The sequence below is a fragment of the Bactrocera oleae genome, chromosome 5, assembly GCF_042242935.1.
Source record: "Bactrocera oleae isolate idBacOlea1 chromosome 5, idBacOlea1, whole genome shotgun sequence".
NCBI classification, from domain to species: domain Eukaryota; kingdom Metazoa; phylum Arthropoda; class Insecta; order Diptera; family Tephritidae; genus Bactrocera; species Bactrocera oleae.
Genome location: NC_091539.1, coordinates 1010044 through 1032856, shown reverse-complemented (window position 1 = coordinate 1032856; position 22813 = coordinate 1010044). Strand labels below are relative to the sequence as shown.

The 22813-nt window shown below is 39.6% G+C and overlaps 1 protein-coding gene across 4 annotated transcripts in view; it reads left to right on the top strand.

Annotated features, from left to right (window-relative positions):
• sdt (stardust) overlaps positions 1-22813 on the top strand; it is a 134195-nt gene that overhangs the window by 76427 nt on the left and 34955 nt on the right. Inside the window, exon 1 of one of the 4 annotated variants that reach the window (XM_070110096.1) lies at positions 3556-3694. The exons of the other annotated variants lie outside the window; for them this stretch is intronic. Within the exon in view, the coding sequence (XP_069966197.1) occupies positions 3675-3694 (20 nt within the window). The 5' untranslated portion in view covers positions 3556-3674. Of the gene's footprint in view, positions 1-3555; positions 3695-22813 lie in introns of those variants that run through there. 4 annotated transcript variants of the gene reach the window in all.

Below are 22813 nucleotides of genomic sequence, written 5' to 3'. Positions count from 1 at the left end.
CAAAGCCAAACACACATTTATATACAAAAATATAAGAACTGTAGCGTTTGCATTTACGAATCAACTTGCCACAATACGTGCAGCGCATATCGACACGGTTTAGAAAGAGTTTACATGCGAGTTGCAACAACAAAATAACAACAATGGCAGCGTTTAGAAGTTTAAGCTGCTACTGCAACAATAAAAATCAATTGGCCCGCCTCGTTCAGCAAACCCTTCTGTCACAACTGTTGCACTGTGTTGCATGTAGCACTGTAGTGGCCAGTTACCCGACATGAGTTGCATATGACGGCGCCGACTGACTGGCTATTGGGTTGAGTTGCCGACCGACAGTTGATGAACGAACGCAATGAATGATTGACTGCAGGAATGCATGTGGCAAAGACCGGTTTTGGCTTGTTGTTGTTGCTCTGTGCACTGATTGCTGCTTTGGCTATGGAGTTTCTTATTGCTGTTATTGTTGCCATGCTTTGCTTGTTGTTATTTACCTGTGCATCGCCGTCTTGTTGTTGTTGCATGCAACGAGTAGCGCTGTTTTCACACACACATACCTGTGAGCTTCCACACTTATTTACGTATGAAATTAGCTGACGTGTTTGCTTAGTTCACCAATGGCCGGTTGCAGTTGCAAGCGCTACAACTTGCTGTAAGTGCGGGCAGCGTGCGCGGCGTAAGGTGGCAGCCTGGTTAAAGTTGCATGAAGGGCGTAGGCGCTCCAATGACTTTGTAGCGACGAAGCTTAGTTGTGTTGTTTTGGGTTTTATTTTGTGTTTACATTTTTGCTCATCTCTTAGCCTTTTGTGTTTTTTGTTTTGTTGTTTGGCTGGCGGGCATAATTTGTTGTTGCTGCTGAACTTTGCGTTTTGTGACTTTTTCGTTTGCATTTGGCTTATTCGCATTCTTATATTTAGCTTGTGTCAATTTATTTTTGCCTTTGCACATGACTATTATTCTCAATTGTACGCCGCGCTGAAGTGCTTACAATACACTGAGAAAAACAGGCTTTAAACTACCATTTTGCTGGCACTTACAGTGTTATTGAAGATAAACCCAAATTTCCTAGTGTTTCTCACAACTATATTAGCAGGTATTTCGCAACAACAAAAAACGTGCAATTTATAACAACAAATAGTAGTCTGAACCACGGTAAAGACAGCTGAGGATTTTGTATAAACATTTGCTTCGGAGGCGTCCTTAAAATTGGTTGGTTTGTATTGAAAATAAGAGGTTCAAAAAACTGATCTCATCCTATGCTAACTCGCTGCATTAATCTCACTTAAGTGAAACTCCGACTCGCTGATCTTGGATTTCAAATGTTGTTTACAGTAGAGCCATTCCGCGTTTCAAAAAAGAACCTTTTTTTAATTTTTTTAAGGAACGTCTAAGTTTAATTTAAATTTGTTGAATCTGTTTAAGTTCACACGCATAGTCTGGCATAAATGAAGACTAAGACCCAAGCAGATTTTATTTTATAAATAGGATGGTCAATGCAGGAGTTGCCACCAGCTAAAACTCCAGAGTTATCTGCAAACTCAACCGAGGCCATATCCTGACTATCCTCACTACTCTTTTGGTTCCGCTGCAATCTTCTTATCGACCGTTGCGTTCGCTGTTTTCCCACTCGCGTTCGCTTCACTCGAATTGGATTTGTTACGGTGTAGCCTCCGAGCAGTCGCAGGTAAATTGAGAAGCAACGTTTGGGATAGACTTCGTGGAATTTGCTGACGAATAAGACGGCAAAAACAACAAATACAGCGCTGCTGTGCGCTGAGTTGCTGCTGTTGTTGGCGAGGAAGCGAAGACGTGCAGTGACGCTGACTGAAAATGCTGCCGGCAACAAGAAAACGTCACAGCGCGCGTCGCAGTCGACATCTGCGAAGGCTTGAGTGTGTATGCGCGCTATTGTTGTCGGCCGGACGGACAGCCTAACGAGTGAGCGTGCCTGTGTGCAAGTACCTGCACCAGGGACCGGCTCAAGTTGCCGAGCTGCTGTGTGTGTGCAGTTGTTGTAGCTGCGCGCCGCTGCAATTGTAGTATGTTTTCGAGTCGCACGAGTGGCTGTGTGTGTGTGCATTCACATATATCGCCGCTGCTGATTGTTTGACTGTTGCTTTGCACGTGTGTGTGTGTGTGCGCGTGAGCTGTTTGCTCATTGTATTTCGCTTTATTTGATTTCATTGTACCTGTGCGCTCGAAGCGTCTATATTTGTTTGCTTGCTAGTTGCTGTGTTGCTTGTTGTTGTTGTCGTCGTACTTGCTTAGAGGCATTTTTGGACTCGCTTCGTTGCCGATGTTCACGTCGTTCAGCTCGGCTGCCATTGCAGCAGGTATGGCGTTGTCAGTCTCTAAGCGACTTTGCCACAAACGGATGCGACGGCGCAAACGCGACGGAAATATTTTACAAAAACAATAAGCTGCCTAGGAATTACAAGCGAATTAAAGTGAAAAAAATAAATACAAATTATAAATTACGCGCATGCAACAGGCTTTAAGTGCCACAAATGTGCAAACGCGTAAAAATTCAGTTTTTACCCTAAAACAGCATCGATTTGGAAGCAGCACGCAGCTCAGTTAGTCGTCTTTGCGGTGTGACAGTTCGGTTTAACGGCCGCCGATTTGAAAATCACTGCAGTTAACGGAAAAGTGAAAAGCGCGTTGTCAGCAGCGTCACATTAACGCGCAATTAGCGGCAACGGCGCAGTTGCAAAGCGAAGCGCACAAAAAAGTGTAATCAGCAAGTGTAAGGCAAGCAGCTGCCGTGCAGCTAATAACGGCAAATGCAACATTTTGTGTCGATTTTGTTTGAAAATACTCAAACCTTTTTCGCTGAATGTTGTTTTCAAAAATTCAACGCGATTTGTTGCAAAACCGGTGCCATGTTGCATGGCCCACCACCATATAGGGGCGTCAACTGTGGCGACTACATTTTTGCCGCATTTTTGTAATGCCACAGATTTTTAGCAAAAGTTCGTTACGCTCAAAAACGTTCAACGCGCTGAAAACCGGTGAAAAACACAAAGAAAACGCTGAAAATCGTTGAAAATCGCCAATGCAGCGCAACGATAGCCAGAAAAATATGCAATAATAATAAAAAGCAGCGAAAGTGAAACCAAAGCGTTCAAATACACCGCGCCAGTCGAACGGTGTGCGCCAGTATCGAGAGTTGCATGTGCCACACTAATATAAGCGGACGAGTGTGAAAATTGTGGTTTTTTGAGCCAACGTGTAATTAAAGATTTCGAAAATATAAATTAAATTCAGCTGCAAGCGTGCGTTGGGCGCATTTGTGTGGCGCGCATGCGCAGTGAGGCGGCACGACAAATTAAAATTTCTAAACTAAGCAAATAAACAAAGGTGCATAAAAAAATAAAAAATAAATTGTTTATTCAAGAGCAATAGTTTTTAAAAATAATTAAATGCTTAATAAACTAAAGTATTGTTTGGGTAAACCTTTAAATAAAAAAATAAAATAAAATAATATATATATTTTTGTGAAATTTCCAATTGCGTGTTAAAAAAGGTATTTTTCCAATAAAAAAAATTGTAAATAACACACATGTGTGGCGAATTTCCAAATGAAAATAAAAACTTTCGACTAAAGCGCGAATTCATACAAAGGCAATATTAAGCAATAAGTAGCCTTGCAGTAGTTAGTGGACGAAAATCTTAAAAAAATGCGTATACTCAAGCATTGGTAAGTGAACAACTCGAAAACTGCTAGTTATTTATGAAAAATGTACTTTTTGTATTGAAAAAAATATTAATAATATAATATTAATAAAAATAAAATAATAACAAGAAGAAACGTTAGCTTCTGTGGCACTGCAGCTATAATACCCTTCACAAATACAAAAGTTTTCTAACAAGAACTTTGAGTATTCAGTTTGTATGGCAGCTATAAGCGATAGTGACTCGATATGAACCATTTCTCTTGAGAGATTACACCATTGTCTTAGAGAGTAAGCCAAACCAAATTTCTTAAAGATAACTCGTCAAATGTAAAAGTTTTTCATACAAGCATTCGATTCCGAACGTTCAGTTTGTATGGCAGCTATATGCTGTAATGGTCCGATATTGAGAGTTCCAAAAAATGAGCAGCTTCTTGGGGAGAAAAGGCTGAGTGCAATATTTCAGATCGATAGCTCAAAAACTGAGGGACTAGTTCGTGTACATACAGACGGATGCACAAACCCACAAACATGGTTAAATCGACTTAGCTAGTCACGCTGATTACTTAGGAATATACTTTATAGTGTCTCTGACGTTTCTTTTTGGGTGTTTTAAATATCGTGATAAACTTGCCATACCATGTTTACGGTATATAAACAAAAATATAAAGAAGTTGGAAACTTTACTAAATATCACTAAATTTGTGGTAACTGATTATACACACATTTCATTCGCTTAGTCAAAAATTTTATAATTCTCCTCAGGTTTGTATAAAAATACTTTAATATGTCAGTGGCCAAAATTTTACAAATGTTTATATAAAATTGCATTGCGTTCATTGTTCAGCTGCTGAAGTCTGCTTAATGCAGCAATAGTTCTAGTAAAGGGTTAAATTGTGCGCACATTGTTAGAGTCCCACAAAATAAGAAATAATTCAACTGATTTGTTGGTTTACGGTTACTGCTCCTTTAAATTCCTATATGCGCGCTTCGGTGTCGGCACTTCACGTGAACTCTTTCCAGCTTGTCGCTCAATTCTCCATAGCTGCGCTTAGAATTCACTCCCACACTTCGTTTATTATTTATTGCACAATTTCAATGAAAATATTTACGCAGAGCAAAACAAAACATTTTAGTCGTTGAATTTGAAATTGATAAACCAAAGCAAATCGTTAAAAATTCAAAGCACGCAACACGCAAGCGTACAGAACCAAAAGCAAGATAGCAACAACACAATCAAGGTACCAACAAAGCTGCGTGCTTATAAATCCATAAGTAAGCGGCGTGGAAAATTCGTATGAGCAGACACACGCACACCCCGCAGAACCTAAATTAATTTTGTTTTTGTAAAAGTGGTTGTAAATAATAAACAAACATGCGCGCCAGAGATACACTTACACAACATTTCGGTAGCGTTTCGCGTAATGCGACGAGCATACCGCAGCGTTTGCGCCTTCGTCCAGCTCGGGCAGAAGCCGCCGCTGGAATTTTAATTGCGCGCCACGTAGCGCTTGCGACACCAGCGGTCGCGCATACCACTAAAACGAATGCCAAATGCATGTAAATTAGTTTTGGCGTTAGGCGCTGCTGCTGTTTCCGTGCGCGCTCGCCCGCTTACATACAAATGCGATTGCAGTGGGGTGGCGCGGCGGGTGGTTAGGCAATCAGATTGCAATCACGGGCATGCCAAGTGTCAGCGTGCGGCGCAGCTATTTTGAAAAGAGGAAATGTCGTGATAAGTGACTGTAATTCATCGGCAATTGTCTAAGTAGGGACGCCACGATTTGCTAGTTAAGTGCAGTGATGCGCTTTGGATAATTTCATCTTGGAATAATGCACAAAAAAAAAAATTAATTGGAAAAGCAATAAAGCACTGAAACACGTGTACATACATACATACAGTTGTGAACGAGCAAAGCGGTAGCTTGTAGTTCAAGTGTGTTTGTATGCGCTTGTAGTTTTGTGTGTTAGGCAGTCTTGGCATATGTCGACTTTTTGAAGTTTTTCCAATTTTACGAAAATTTTAATAATTTTTTTTTTTAAATTTAGAGTTTTCCATAACTAATTTTTATAAATTTTGTAAAAATTGTTATTAAATTTTGATTTTTTTCGTGAACAATTTTTATTTATTTTTTCGAGTTATGATTTAAATTATTTGTTAGTATGTTGCCTGTAATGTCACCTGTATGACTTCAGACTTATTTTGCTTGAAAGCTAATTTATATAATTAAAAAACTAAACAATTTTGTAAAACCTGTTTTTATTATTTTTATATATTTTTTTTTTTTTTATTAAATTGCTATTGTGGTTGTGGTAGAAGAACACACCTAAGCTAAGAGACGCTCTTTCTACCACTTTTAGTTATGTCTTCGCAGAGTTGCGCGATTTTTTGTATAAATATTGGCTGCGCTTGCGTATAAATAGCTCTTTATCCATATCAGCCAATGGTAACAGATCTTTCATAAACAAACATTTTTTATTCTGTCAATGTTGTTGTAGAAAATCAGCTACAACAAATAATGCTTTCTTTTGTCTGTCAAGCAAACAATAAAGCTGAGATTTTCAGCGGAAGCTAGCTGCGCCTGCAGTTATAAAGAGCGCATGAGAGAGAGGATGTGTAGGCACAAGTGGCAGTGAAAACTGTTTTTCAACAAACACACACGCGCAAGTACACAGCAACTGTAAGTAGTAAATTCAATTTAATCTTTTCGAAAAAAGTTAGTTGCGCCAAGTTTTTTATTTTTCCCACATTTCACTGTCAACTCGCGCGAGCTGTAGTGGAAGAAACACAAAGCTTTTTATAACTTGCAACATGCAACTTTCTCAGGTGATTTGAAATGACGGAAAGTTCTTAAGCGACTGGCGGTGTGGGCAGTGTCGGCTGGAAAACTGCTTGCAGCGCACAGCTGCCACAATGAAAAACTTGCGATTTTTGCGAAACTTTTTTCCGCTGCGCTTAAATGTGCAAATATGTTGGCGGTGGCATGCAACGTGGCGTGCTGCAGCGCATAAACAACTTTGCCAATGCATTTACGGCGTGCCACACATGTGCATGCGCTTGTATGCGCGCTGCAGCTGGGTCGAGCCAAGTGGTTGGCTGCTTTGTGGCGGCTAAGCTGCCGCTTTAAGCGCACACGCACACAGTCACAAAATGACATAAATACACGTGCATAGCTCAGTCGCACACACACACCTGCACTCACTCACATGTGAGTGCTAAAATATGGCATTGCTCCAAAAGCAGCCTCCAACATGCAACTCAACTTATATTTGTTTGTATGTCTGTTTGCATGTGAGTACCCACTTACGTGCCACATTTATCAGTTACTTTAAAAATATGCGCCTGCATTTGCGGCGTGCTTCGCGTTCCTACGTTTTAACGTTTTGTTGCATTTTCTGTTTTTGTTAACTCAGGCGCTGCCCTTTGCTCATGTCCCAGCGATGAATCATGCAGCGCAAGCTCAGCTTGTTATGGGATTTTGTTGCTGCTGTTTTTAGCGTGTTCAGTTCACATTCGAGTTATGTTGGCTTGAATTACTACTTTTAAGCTCAAACAAATGGGCATATCAATGCGCTGGCTGGGCGGTAGCAGAACTGCGTTAAAAAAGGGAAGACAAGTTTAATATTATTTGTTAATTTTATTTACAGCGGAAGCGCTGCCAAGCGTGCTTGCTTACTAAAATGTAGAAAAAATTCAATTTCCAGCCCTACTGGGTACTTGTGGCCTTAATCACAAGTCTAATGGTAGCAGAGTTTGAGTTAAAGTTATCATGTATATATTTTTATATAAAAACATATCACTAGATGAGTGTATTGAATAAAGATTAGGGTGGAGCGAAAATAAAAATGTTTTTTTATTTGCTAAACCTGAGGGCAAAATTTGTAGATTATAAATAAAACAAAAAATTTTTTTACATCCACTGTCTTTTAAAGTAAATTTCAATTTAAATTTTTTTTGGACAAAAAAAAATTATTATTTTTTAAAATTTTCAAAATTATATAATTTGACGGTTTTTCATTTTAACGCTTGAGGAAAGCATGTTGTCGTGTAAGACTGTTTTTTAAACTCCAATAATGACCACAAAAACATTTTTTAAGTTGATAACTTTTGATTGGCCAGAAAGGGGACTCTCCAGAGCTTCTAGAACACTTATCAAACAGTTTTTGCGAAATACAAATTTTAACTCGAAATTTACTTTAAAAGTGTAGATGCCTCTAGATGTTTAAAAAAATTTTTTTTTGTCCAAAAATTTTCTTCTTTTATAATCTACAAATTTTACCCTCAGGCTAAGCAAAAAAAAATTTTTTTTCGCTCCACCCTAATAAACATATATCTAAAGCTCACAAAAGATTTACTAAATCTTGTTTATTCATCGTAAACTTGCGTGTTATGTGTCGCTGCTCTAACGACGGAAATTAATTCCGACCAGTACAATACCCATCTCCAAATTTATACCGACTGCAAAGAGTTAATCCCAATTTATGAAATTGAGTTTGTATGCGGTGCTTAAACCTTAAAAATAATAGCAAAAAAGCAAGGATTTGTTGCCAAAAACAGCATTTTTATATCACGCAGCTGTATTTTTGCTAATTTCATACATTTCTCTTGCAATTCTCAACCGCTTAATGAAATTGCTCTCTTACTAAATATATGCTTTAGCGGCTTGCTTTAGTTTTTAACGGCCAGACTTAACTTTTTACAAAATATGCTTGCATTTTTCAATAAAAATCAAAATCTAAAATTTAAAAATTAATCTGAAATATTTTGGGTGCGCAACATTTCTAGAAATCTAGAGAAGACGAAGCAAGAACAGCTGCCCGATAGTCAAAAAAATCAAATAAGCAGCGCAAAAACAAATCCAGTAAGCCGCTTCGAGGCACACGCACTCAAAATTAAATTCTGAAATCGCAAACACACACACACACACATCTGCGAATCCGCTCACATTTATATGCAGATTTCTGCTTGCGCACAAGCACAACAACACAAAATCACACACGCTCGAGACTCGAGACTCGAGTGCTTAACCAGCTGAGTGTTTTTTCGCTTACATGCCGGCAAAGTGAATAATAATGAAATGATATTTCGAGAAATGGGCGTTGAACAAGTTCAGATTTGAGCTGACTTGTGTACAAAAGGCTTAACGTAGCTTACGTTGTTGTTACGGCCCTTTTCTAGTTGTGTTGCAGCGCTGCTTTAGCTCTTACTCCAACGCTGCTTCCTCTGCTTGAGCGCTATTTTTTGAATTTTTATGAATGCATAAGAACTGTGTGTGTGTGTGGGTGTGAGGAGCAGCGCTCAAGTGTGGGTGCAGTGCTGTATACTTGTATGTTCTACGTGCAGTATGTGTGCGTGTGTGTGCGCTAGCACTTGTGTGCCCTTGTGGCATGTCGAAGAGTGCTGTGCTGCATACACACACACATCCACACTTACATAGCGTTGGCAGGCTGCTTGAGTGTTTAACATGTTGTTGCTGCTGTTGGTTTCAGCTCGTTTGTCATCCTTTCGGCTGTCGCCTGCAGTCGTTTTTTGCGAGCCGTTTATTTTTAGTGTCAAAAGTGTTGCCACCAAACAGGGCCAGGCGCGTCAGACACAGCCAAACGCACACATTGGCGCACGTACGTGCAAATACACCACACTTACAATTGGAAAAAGTAAGCGCACGCCATTGCCATTGCCATTGAGTGGGCGCACCGTTCTACTTCTGCAATTTTTTGCTTTATTTACCCGATTTTACTTCCTCTTTCGCTTTTTGCTTTAAACCTACTTTTAGCATTTGCCTGCATAGTGCAAATAAATAAACAAATATAATCCGCACTTTCTTACCATTACCATTCTACGAGTGTGTGTGTGTGCGTGTTGATTGAGCCTTTGGCCCTATTCTCCGCCGTCTTATAGCTTACGTTTGTTGCTCTGTGCCGTGTCAGCCCATTTACATATAATCATATTTACATACAGTTATGCTCGTATTGGCGCTCCGTCTTCTTGCCGACTTCGCTTTGCCGCTCTTTCCACTGCTTACCATACAAATCTTTCTCCTGTGTATTGCTGCGCCTTCGCTTGCTTTGTTTATTTCCATTTCAACATAAACTAACTGGTTTTGCTCGGCGCTTTGCTACACACCGCCTGCTGTCTGAGCCCTACACACCCATTCGCTGTACGCGGCATTTTTTATGGCTGCTGCGCCTCTGCTTGTCGCCCGCATACGCCTCAAAAAGACCTCTCGTGTTCTTATATCTGCCATTCATTCATTGCTTGAACTTCGTATTTGTGTTGCCAGCATTCGTTACCACCCCGCCTCCATCTGCCGCACCAGCCGCCATATCTCGCAGCTCCACGCCAGCCGCTTGAGTTCGCTGTTGCCCTCAGCTGTCTCTGGTGCCTTACGCTAGCGTTCTGTACGTCCCGCTATCGGTCCGTCCGCCTTCATCTCGGCATCTTTACGAGCATCACAGGCCCATTCCCTGTATTCTGTGCGCTTTAGCCGTGTGCCTGCGCCACTTGGGGCTCTACCATAACCTGCCCTTCCTCACACACACACACACCAGTTTAGGTGATACTATTTTTCCGTCTCATTCGTTGTTTTTTCTTTGTGCGCCACTTTACTCGCTATTTTCCCGGCTCGCATAGAACTCACAGTTCAATTTTCATGTGTCTTATGCCCCGTGTGTTTTGATTTTGTTTTGTTCTCAGCCAGTTTATTGTTCGGTATCACAATTTTCAGTGGAATTTGTGCGTTTTATTATCTTCGTTTTTAGGAATGCTCTTTGTTCTCTGCATTAGTAGTTTATTGTATGTTCGTGTTATGTCTAATTTTGTAAAGAGCTTATTTGAATTCACCTCCGCCATTATAATTCATGACATAGTCTTGAATTTCGTTTCGTTGGCTCAGTTACCATCCCATTTATCTCCAATAAATGCCAATCAAAGAGTTATGGATATCATAACCAAGATTTCTCATGTAATCGCCACTCAGCAAATTCGTTTTCGGAGGCTTAGGCTGCTGCCGTTGCTGTAAACTTTGTTGCTGGAGTAGCTGCTCTTTCTACGATGTACCTATATAGAGTTTGACTGTAGCTTGGTTTCTTTATACTTTTATAAGCTTTTAGGCTTGAGCGCTGCTGAACGTTATAAATATATCTGGAAGCAATATATTTAGTATTTCCGGCCACAATGGGTATCCTGAAGGGCTAGGTGTGCCGAAAAACAGGCACCTCTACCTACCTAGTACTCTCGGACTGACGGGTTTTTTGGCTTTCAGTCGAATTTCATAGCATCGCAACATAGTTGAGTAGAGCTTCTGATATTCAGACCTCTCGGAAAGAGCTCAGCGTCAGCAAATATTCTCCGAGTAATTTGGAGAGTGTTGCCAGGCCTCGACCGCATAAAATTCCCTGTCCGTTCCGCTGCTGTAGACTCTACTGATGTGGGAACAGTTATGATCGTTTCGAACTTTGTTTTGTGTAATTTATCAGATCTTCATGTCAAGCAGCGTAATGAAACGTCTGGCGAAGCTTTTTATATAGCACTGATTAGCGTTTTACTGATACCGGATTCCGTCTCAAACGTGTGGAGGCGGTACTGACTCATCGTGGCATCATTCGATGAAGCTGGATGCTTTAAGTTTCTAGGTTCAGTTAGTGCTGGCTTGATTTGGAGAACTATGAAACCAATTTTATTGCCAAGCTTTCATTATCAATGGCTACTGTTTGAGTGTCGCTGAGCGATCACTGCTGTATAAAACGATATGAATTGCTGGATATAAGCGCCGGCCAACCACAACGCTGCCACTGATAGTAAAGACCTTTGTCTGCGCGTTAATGATATAAAGCATTTCGTTCCACTTTCCCAGGTTTTCTGACTTCTTGTCGCTTTCACTGCATTTCTAAATTAATCATATTATTTATGCCACAATTAAAAGGAATTTCCACAGTCAATGAGAATGAGCAAACTAATTAAATAAGATTGATTTCAGATTTTCACTTTTCATAACTTAAGAAACCTTCAATTATGCAACACAACGCAGCGACTGCATGCCACATTGCGCGCATTTTCCCTAAAGTTAGCGAGCTCAGCGCGCCTTACGGACTTTAGTAAGCTTAGTGCTGTGTAAAGTGCCAAGAAAATGAAAATAAAGTTTCAAACATATTTTTGGAAAATATTCAACCGAAAAAATCAACAAACCAATCACATTAAGTGTGCAACAGCAGCAGCAACAACAATAAATATATTTATAATCATTATAGTTGTTTGTATAAGTGTGTGTGCTACCGTGCATCACCGACAACGCTCTGCCACTCAGCTGTGGCGCCAGTAACACGAACTTGCCACGAGCATGACTAAACCCAGCCAATCTTCCAAAAGTAACAAAATTTCACAAAATGTGCTGCATTACTTGCAGTCAAGCAGTTGGGAAATATTTGTATGCTTGTATGTGTGTGTGAGCAGTTAGGGAACTGCTTCGCCGAACCTTCGTGAGCTTTCAAGTTCATTGGCCCTTCCAGCGCGCGGCAATATGCTGCAATTTCGTGAGTGCTGCGCTTTGTTGCATGCATGCTTTCGTGGGTGTATGTGTGTAGGTGCTTGCAATGTGTATGGCTTGCTGCGCTGCTCTGCTGTCTTCTGCTGTTATTTGGCTGCAAGAAAAGGCGTGTAAAATGCATTTGAGCCAGACAATAATCATTTTTCACTTTGTCACAATGCTAATGAGTCTGCGCAGCCGTTGCCGTGGTGAAGGTGTGGATAGCGATATGCATGTAATGCTTACGTAAAATACATTTATTTTTAAACATTTTTCTTGACGGCCACGTATTTGCCGCGCGCTTGACTGCCTCACTGACACACATACTTATTTAAATATCTATTTTTATATACACAAAAGCGTAATTTAATGAGGATAATAACATAATAGCGTGTATATATCCACAATAAATGGCATTAACTACGCTGAGCATACATACACACATATAAAAACACTTTTTTCTAAAGCGAGTCACACACATTAGCACTTTAGTGTGAAAAAGCATTCTGACAAATAATTTCTCAGCAATTTATGAAAAAAAATATATGTACATATATATATAAAAAAATCAAAAAATAATATAAATATAAATATAGAAAAAAATATAAGAAACATATTTAAAAACATAAAATATATATAAAAAAATTTTTTAAATATAAACAAATATAGAAAGTACAAAAAAAAATATTATAAATATAAAATATTAAAAAAAAAGAATAAATAAACATAAAATAATATAAATACAGAAAAAAAGTATATAAAAAAAATATTAAGAAAAATATAAGAAAGTGTAAAATATATATAAAAATATATAAAAATAAATATAAAAATATAGAAAATTAAAAATTAAAAAAAAAGCATGAAAAATATATATAATTTAAAAAAATTTATAAAATAATATATAAATATAAAACAATTTAAATATAGAAAAAAAAGAAAAAAAAGACTTAAAAAATATGAAAAAGCATACAAATTATATCAAAAATATCTATAAAAAATAAATGAAAACATAAAAAAAATATGGAAAATAATAAAAAATATATTTAAAAAAGTAAAAAATAAATATTTATATTATAAAAACTTAAGAAAAAATTTAAATGATAAAAATATAATAAATATATAATTTTTTTATTTTCCTCAAAAATCACCGTCAATTATGCTGACCTGGTCACAAGAGACATACATATATATGTACTCACAGCAAAACTGTAGACACAAATACTACGAAAAACAACAACAACAATCGCAATAATATGCTTATAACGCTGAAGACATTGGCAACGCCAAATTAGCGCTAAAAATATTGTGTATATAGACAATAATATTGCGCAGCCAACAAAGCAAAATATTGCCCTTTAATCGCACAACAACAACAATATTTAATATAATATGCTTACAACAAATGCGACAACAAAAACAATTTAGTAGCGAAAATAACGCTTAGCAGCAGCGAAACAAAGGCAACGAGTGACTTTGAACTTGACTGTCATAACTTGATTAGTCACCTTTGCCATATTTTAATAATTTTGTGTGTAGGTGTGTGTGTGAAGACGGGGCTTAATAATTTTATTTTGTTTTCTTTTAAATGTTAAATATCAATTTGACAACTTTTTGCAACTTTTTCATTAAAAAATACGTGGCAACTCTGCGCTGATATATTACATTGTTAACTATTTATTAGCAAAAAAACATAAATCAATAAAGTTAATTTGTTTGTTCTATTACATATTCTAAATTTACTCAATTTTAATTCAGCTGGCAACCATGTTGAAAGATAAATTTTGTGTCTTTTTTAGAAATATGCTTTTTAGTGCCAACTTTTTTTGTTTTATTCCATTAAATATTCTAAATTTACTCAATTTTAATTCAGCTGGCAACGCTATTTAATGATAAATTATAATTTCATATAATGCATTATATTTAGTTATCTTAAATTTAATAAAAAATTATGTGTTTTTGTATAAAATAAAACTATTAAATTGAATAGGTGGCAACACCCCAACACAGGCTTTTCTTAACAGCTCTCTTGATTCGCTCTAATTTGATAAGCCAACAATGGATTTTGAATATAACACATCAGCTGTTTATTAGTACTCGTACTCATTTATATTCCAACTCGGCTGCTGATAAGAACTTTCGTTTCCAATAGAATTTCCAACACCGTTTTTATTTCTATGTCATAATGAAGGGTATAATAGTTCCATAAGCCGAAATCGATTACAACGCAAAAATGTTCCACATATACATATATGTCGGGTTTTATAATATTTCAACGCACCCTAGTAAAATTCAATGCACGACTTAGACTACTAGTTGTTAGAGTTCTTAAAAGAAATACACATTCCTTTACTCTTCTCTATGAATGCATTATTTTTCACTATGCTCTTATGATTTTAGCATTTCAGAATTTTTATGATACAAAAACAAACTCCACAACAACATGGTGACGCACAGAGATTGCTACTTCCCTTTCTACACATTTTCTCTGCTGTTCTGTGTTTTTATCCGCTTCGTGTCTGTGTTGCTTGCCGTTACAGATTACCCAAGTCGAGGTATTCGAAAAAATCTCTCTTTACAGAAATTTGCTTGGTAATCCGCCTGGGAAACAAAGCACAAATGGCAGTGAACAAAGGCAGCGCTACATTTGCCGATGACTCAGAAGGAGTTTTACGGCTGAAAATCGTAGGTAATGACTGCAGTAAGTAGGTACCCAAATACGCATGCGCATGTGGGTGAGTAATTTGGTTTTTATAGATGCTTGCTTTGTGTTCCTTTGTATCCATTGACTGGCGACTACGCTTGAAACGAAAGATCGGCAGGTACGCAGGTAGCCTACGAGCTACAATGCTGACGCAATATGCGCGGCTGCTCATTAATTTTTGTGCATTAAAACCGTCACAAGCGTCATCGTTCAATTACTTATAAGGCAGGGAGGAGCCAAACAGTCAGTGGGTCAAAGATAACACAAATGCTTGGCTTTGTAGCAGTTGTGCGAGATTGACAGCGCAGTTAGAGGAGCGCAAGTGTCGATCAAATTGCATGAGTAGCCTCGGGAAAATACATTTCCCATTCATCCCTGATTTATGGGCTCATTAGGTAATCAAAAATGCCATTATTCATGCTCGTAAGTAGCTCTTGTCTTTAAAGAACGCCTTGTCGGTTTAAAAATTTCAATTAAATTGCATTTTATTAGTCGAAAACGTGTTTTAAGGTAAGCAGCCTTCTGTGAATTCATAATGTTCAAAAGACTACGCTCACAAAAGTACGAGAGCATCTTTGTTACAAACCAACGTTGATCTCAAATATATATGACGTTCTCGAAGAATCGCCAGAAGTGAACAACTTGATTTCAAAGCTTGAACTTAAGGTTGGGAGAGCACTTTCCATTTTTCATAGTAAGTTCGACTGAACAGTATCTTCCTCAAAGTCCATACTAAACCTAGGCTCTACGCAATTCCAAAACATAGACTCTCCTTTAGTGTTATATCAGTCTGCTAGGCCAAGCGGCAAAAACTGGAAAAACAGCGCTGGAAGTTAGATCTTTATCTGTAGTCCGTGATCTCGAGTTGGCTGTTCCAACAGGGTTTCCTTAAGAACTGAGTTTACCGTGAAACGCTACTTAAGTTCATATCACTAGGAGTGTTGACAACATTTTTGTCTTGCCTTACTGACCACTGTTGATCTGCCGCTGCGAAGTGAGCGCCCAAGACATTAGAATAATGATAGCGAAGTCATTACCACTCTCTTTAACAGCGGCGCCACACTTCGTCGACTGCAAGTCTTTCCAATTTAAATGGAAAATAGTAAATAAATAAAAACTTAATTTGCTGTTGACTATTTTACAAGTGAAAGCCATGTTTCGAGTGACTTTTAAATTTCCATTAGTTCCACCTTCGAAAGAGCACACACAACCACATCACATATCCGGTGGTTGTACATCCCGAGTTGACTGACGACCGTCGCGCTAATTTACAGGCAGACAACTTCCGGAATACAAAGCAATCACATCGACTGTGCGGTCTCTGTGGAAGTGGCGTGGTAATTAGACAGTTGTAGAGAACGGAAATACAAAAAGTGACAACATTTGTTGCATCAAATTGGTGGTGGAGGCGCATGCGCTCGCGCTGTGCGGTGTAAATAAGTTTTGATAATGCCAAAATTTCGAAATTGACTAGTCACACTCGAATTTCAATTGTATCGCTCGCCACTGTTCTTCGCATATCTTGTTGTGCCTCATGCGCGCGTGTGTATTCGCGCGTAACGTGCAACAAGTGTATCGGCACTTGTGAGCCGCAGCAGAACCTACTCACACGCTAGAACAATGCTTCCAGTCAGCAACCACTCTCGTTGTTTGTTGTTGCCACAATTTATTTATAGGCAATGCATTTAAATGTTATGTGCGGTATTATTATCGCAGTCATTCTAATCGAACTGCCTTTGGCTCTGACTCCACTGTTTGTCGGCGCTTTCGCGGGGTAACTGCTGAAGCGTGCCGTCTGTGTAGTGCAACCAGCGAGCAGTTTTTAAGTTGCGCCGTAGTCAAGCGTTTCAAAATTCATACGAATTCAGTGAGGAATGAATTTTTAGTGTGGCAACGAAGAGCGAGTGAGATTTTAGTTTAGATCGCTTGAATAGCTTATTTCCATTGAGATCCATATGGGGTGACAGTGAGCGGTGTGGACTACGCTGGGCAGCTTATGAATGCTGCAACCAATTTTAACGGCACCAATTAAAGCTAAGAAGGTTCAAGAGTTCCATTTTAGTATGAAACGGGAAAGCTTCACGCAAATCTCCACGTAAAAAATTGTCTTCATCACGTTAGCCTAGTATCGCAAGGGGTTCAGCGTTAGCTCAGAGGCAGCGTTGAGTCGTCTATTCTTAGTTTATACATTATGCCATAATATAATGCCATGTACCTTGCACTCCATTGCAACCAAACACCTAACATAGTCTTTTGATTCCTCACTTAAATCCTTAATTTGACAACTTCAGCCCTGCTTGACTTTGCAACGAAACCTAACCCCCAACTCCCCTAATAACTTAAACCGTACCTAATCAGCATGTATATATAGCAAACGTCTTGACCTTCCCTTACTTATATGCCGCTCATGCAGAGTCTTGGCTACGCTGTTGTTGCCACACAAGTCAATGGCATTCACATTCACATAGCGGTAATTCAGTTGAACTCTCTGCTGATGTGGCAACCCCATTTGCACAGTTATCTGCGGCACATTGTGCCACATCATTGCCAACGTGACTTTGCTGTTATGGACTGGACGTTGCACAGTGCCACAGCCAGTCAGCTCAGTCACTTTTCGTCGCTGATTACATGACAAACGCTTGCCATTGTTGTTGCTTGTGTTGCATATAAAATGCATTGATGTCAATTGGCGCAGACATGATGTTGCAACATTCATTTGGGTGCGAAAATTTGACACATATTGTTGGCATGGGTAGCGCACAACAAGTCCACGAAGCGTGTGAAGTCGCTCTGCGCAGCTATGTGGTGTGCTTAGAAAGAAGTGTAGAAATCGTTAAAGTTTCTCCTCACGCTGTACACTTTTTGAGTTCCTACTTTCGCACCCTGCCCTTGCAAAATCCATTTCTCTTGTATATTTCCTCACTACGAGTATATTAACGGCTGCGATATTTCCTTGTCTCTCCTTATATGCTCCGTACCATCGAATACTTGCGAATACTTGTCAATTTACTCACCGTCTTTTCATTATCCATTCCCCTCATATAATTTCATGCTAATCTCACTCCTTTATACTCTCCCTTATTAACTTCTCAACCGTCACTCTAACATTTCATTTCCTGTGGTTCGCAAAATCTACTTTAATTGAGTGCGGTGATGATATCATGCAATTGACTGGATCACCCCTTTTCGAACGGTTTGTGGGAATGGCACTACAGGTGCTTCACTTGCATTATAACAACAACCAACAGCAGCAATAATGAAACGTCAGCTGTTTGTTAAAGACATGATGGTTGGTTATCATAAGAGAGCAGTTAGGGGTTAATACAAAGCAAATTGTTCTTTAGAAAGCGATAGTGAGAGAGAGAGAGAGAGAGAGAGGGAGCGACGGAAGCGAAGATATTAATTTCGAAAGCAAGCATTTAGCTTTGTCGTTTTAATGACAATACGATTATTGTGGTATATACTCGGTGCACATTTTCCCTGCTTAAACGAAGGTCGAAATTAGCTACTCATCAGCTTTAAGTTGGAGAGTTTTCGAGGAATATTAGCGCTAGAAAATCCTATTGAATGAAATATATCTCGAGTTGGTGACTATAATTTATAGGAATCTGAATTTTTGAAAATTAATTTTTCGTTTTCGAAGCGATCTTGGGTCTTCGAAAAGACGTTTTCGAGCTCGTTAGCACTATCAAATCTACGTGTGAACTGATCACGGTCCATGTTCGTTCGACGTCCAAGCAGCTTTCTTTGCATAATCATAAATTTGTTTTCTTTTGAAGTAAACCAATCATAACAGTATTTGTATAACTGTTATTTACACAGATGTATATATGCAACGAAGCGAGCCATATTGATATGCTCACATAAAAATTTTCGTAAACAACGCAAAATAATAGCGGCAGCACAACAATGAAAGAATAATGCAGTGGCAGTGAGAGTGAGAGCGACGGGGCGGTAAGTGGAAGCAGGCAAGTCAGTTGTCTAAGGAACTGTCGAGCGCAACTCAATCATCAGCTACACCAAGACACCGCGTGCCCTGTGTATTGCGTTAACGCACAGCTTGCTTGATTGCGTAACTGTTAGAGCGCACGAAAGCTGACATTCATCGGAATAATCACATCTAACGACTCACGTGTAAGACATGTTGAAGCGCTGAGGTGTGAGTAGATGGTGGCTAGGAGCGAAGCGATGTCTTGTGTCTACACAGAAATTCGCTTGTGTAGAATTTGCGCTCAATGACATCCGTTGAATGAGTGGGTGGGTGGGTAGAGTAGCTGGTGCGAGTGGCACCCACTAATGCCAGACGCTTCTGCCTTTTCTCTCGCCGCTTGTTACACCTCTTTTGGGTGCTGTCGCATTATGCTTATAAGCATTTCAATTTTCCAATTTAATATGTTTAAGCTGCCACGCCGCAACACACAAGTATTCCTTGCAAAGCCAATAACAGTAACAACGAGCAGAAGACAAGCGTTATTTGGTTTTCCGCGCACGTGTTTGCACTCACACTTACATGAGCAACCACACGCGATATTCAAAAAAGTTTTCCATACACGCGCGCGTGTGGTCCTGCTACTCATTCAGACAAGCGGCCACAACTCAGCTTTGTCTTTGTTTCCATGTGTGTTGCTGACAGTGCAGCAGCAAATGAAAATAATAATCACAACAATCGCGGAAAACAACGTGCATATGAAACGACAAACAACAAATAATATTCACATAACAGCAAGCATTGTCGCCGGTTATAACAACAGGCCACCTTCACTCGCTTGCTTGGCTGGCAGCGCCTTTTGTGAATTAGTTTGAGCGTAGCAAGTTGCTGAAGCTGGCAACAACAGCGCTATGTTGCATGTGTTTATATTTTATGGATTAAGATGACAACAATGGTAACACGCGCACACAAGTAATGTCTGCAGCGTGATTTGAAGTAACCTCTTAAGGGGTTACTTGGGTCTTGTTACTTAAATTAAGCTCGTTTTCTTGATTTTTTTATTTTGTAGCTACAACATAAGTATTATAAATTTTTGTTACACGTATGTCTGTATAATGTCAACATCATGTGCAAAAACTTACATTAAAAAATATTGTACATTCAGCTGTTGACAGCGCCTCAACTAACGTCAGCGTCAGAAAAGTGTTCTCACGATAGTCACTGTAACTTGAGTAATGTTTTGGATATCAGAGAAACGGTATTTAATTTTAGTTAGCAGTAAACCGAAAGTTCGAAAGTTGTGTAGGCTTAGGGCTGGGATGGAAGAGCGCAGCTAATTCCGTTCCCATGACAGTCGGGTCGACGTAACCGGAACGAACCCGGATTTTTGGCCGGCCAAGGACTGTCATTTCACTCACTAATAAGATCTTTGTGTTTGAAACATAAGGTTATATTCGCCTTAAGAACGACTGCCACTGCAATAACGAACTAAAGCAATTCAAGTGTATTTTTAAGTGTGGTAAAAAAGTTGAGCGAATTCTTTTTTGGGTATGTATGTGAGCCTGCAAAAAGTGCAGTGTGCTTTGGAGATAAAACGCTCAACAGTTGTGGCAGCGATATAAGCAAAATCCGCTTTCCTGCAACTGCTGCCGAGTTGCAAAGACGGAGCCAGCATTTGATTTGGGGCAACAGCAGCTGCAGCAGCAATGACTATCGAGCCAACTAGGTGCCATAGCATTGAAATACGAATAAAGAACAAGGGGAGCAGACGACAGACGACAAAAGCACATTTGCAATCAACTGACGTTGCAACAAACAGGCGACGGGCAGATAGTGAAATTAAAGCAAATAGTGAAAGAAAATGAAATGGAAGGCAGTGAAAGCAACGAAGCTGGAAAGAGGAGGAAGCTACCGCCGCAGCTTTGTTGTTAGAATTTGCGATTGAATGCGCAGCAGTTTGTGGCAGCTATCAATGTGGCACAAAAGCACATACACTTAAACACTGGTGACTTGTGTAGATGCAGATAATAAGAAAACAGTAGCAACAACATAAAATAAAATGGGACTCAAGTAGAAAAATACGCATAAAGAGCGCAAAGAAGTGGGCAAAGTAAGCGGCACAAACAAGTGAGTCGGTGGATCGAGCTGGCGGGCAGAGTGGATTGTGAGGGCGCTCGAGCGCTTACGCTTAAATCTACAACACAAGTCCACTCAAAATATTGAAATGTCAGTGGTGTGGCAAGTGAAAACGCATATTGGAGCAGCGAGCGCTGGTAGAGCTTATGGCTTGTCTACGAGCTGCTGATGGCGTGGCATTTGAGCTTATGTTAAGTAGAAATTGCGCTGCAGCAACGAAAGGTTGCTAAAATTTGAAGGATTTGGGAAAATTTATGTATTGGGTTTGCCACCACCCATGCGTAAGCGGCAACATATTTTTCCAATTCTTTTCATGTCTTTTGTGGCACAAACTGCTTAAGGCTGCGCTTGCGACACTAAAGCTCATGAAAACGTGCTATTACATTAGATTGCCACCCTGCTCGCGGCCTCCGCTGCCAACCACATTTGACTTTACCACAATTGCTAGCTACAGTACGCGCTGAGCTGCCATCAGAGCAGGCAAAAATAGCAACAACTAAAAGACATTTCAAAGCATTGCTCAATCTAAAGGGCATTAGAAACTAATACAGTCATCGCCACACACACACACTCGTATATATGTATGTATACGCCTGCATTGCCCGAGCGCTGGTGATAATCAGCAAGCGCTTAATCTCTAACGGCGATTCACAGCTTTGGCATTGGTGTTTAGTCAGCCACAGCAGCAGTTACACATTTAATACGAGCAAAGCTGTCGCCGCAACAACAATGGCAAAGCGAAAGTCAAGGCAAACAATACAACTTAATCCAAATCTCCGTACAAAAGGCGTGTGTCAGTATGTATGCCCGGGCGTTACTATCACTAAAATTGTCATGCAACATGCAACCGACAGTTGACAAGGCGCTGAGCCACTGCATTGACAGCTGTGACTTTTGCCATAACTGGGTCCGGCATTTGAAGAGTGCAACCTTTCCGCCAAGCCACAACAGCACAGCGCCTGCTGCAGTGCATCCAGTGGGTCAGTCAACTGGTCAATAGCAGTCAGCCAATGCTACTGATATTCAAACACCTACACACACACACGTGTATATAAAAATTGATATGCAACTGCTGCAGCTTAACTGTGCTTTGGTTGCTGTCCCATTGCGCGTTTTGTGTGGCAAGTTGACGCTGTTTGTCGTTTCGGCAGCGCTGCGCTGTGCCGTTGCTTTTTCGTCTCTGCCTCTTCAAAGCTCATACTCATTGATACACTTGTGGTTTTAGCGTTGGCGGTGTGTGTTTTTGTGAGTTTTGCAGCTGTGGTTTCAGTTTTGCGAAATTTCATGTAAATTGCGGTAGTTGATGGGGTGTCAGCTATGGACAGCTCATCATGAAATGAAATGTTAAGTAAGTTGCTGCGAAGTAGTTGATTTGCGCAAGGGGAAGTGCTGGGCTGAAGCTATCACAAATTATTTGTGTGATTTATGATTTTAATATTGAAGTTGCTATGAGTTATGAAATTTGATTTGCGTGAAAGGTAAATGGAAATGCGTCGATAAAAAATGTGTGATTTTTTTAAAATAATTTTTGTGATATCGTTCTGAAATTTTGCGCACATACGTTACTCCCAAAGTAGCTGCTCATTTGTCGAAACGGCCGATATCGGACCACTATTGCATATAGCTGCCATACAAACTGAACGTTCGGAAACAAGTGCTTGTATGAAAAACTTTCTCATTTGACGAGATACTTTCAAGAAATTTGACATGGATTATTGCCTAAGACAAAGGTGTAAACTCCGAAGAAATTATGCAGATCGGATCACTATAGCTTATAGCTGCCATACAAACTGAACAATCGAAATCTAGAACTTGTGAGAAAGTTTTTGCATTTGTGTGGTATTTTAGCTACGTTGCA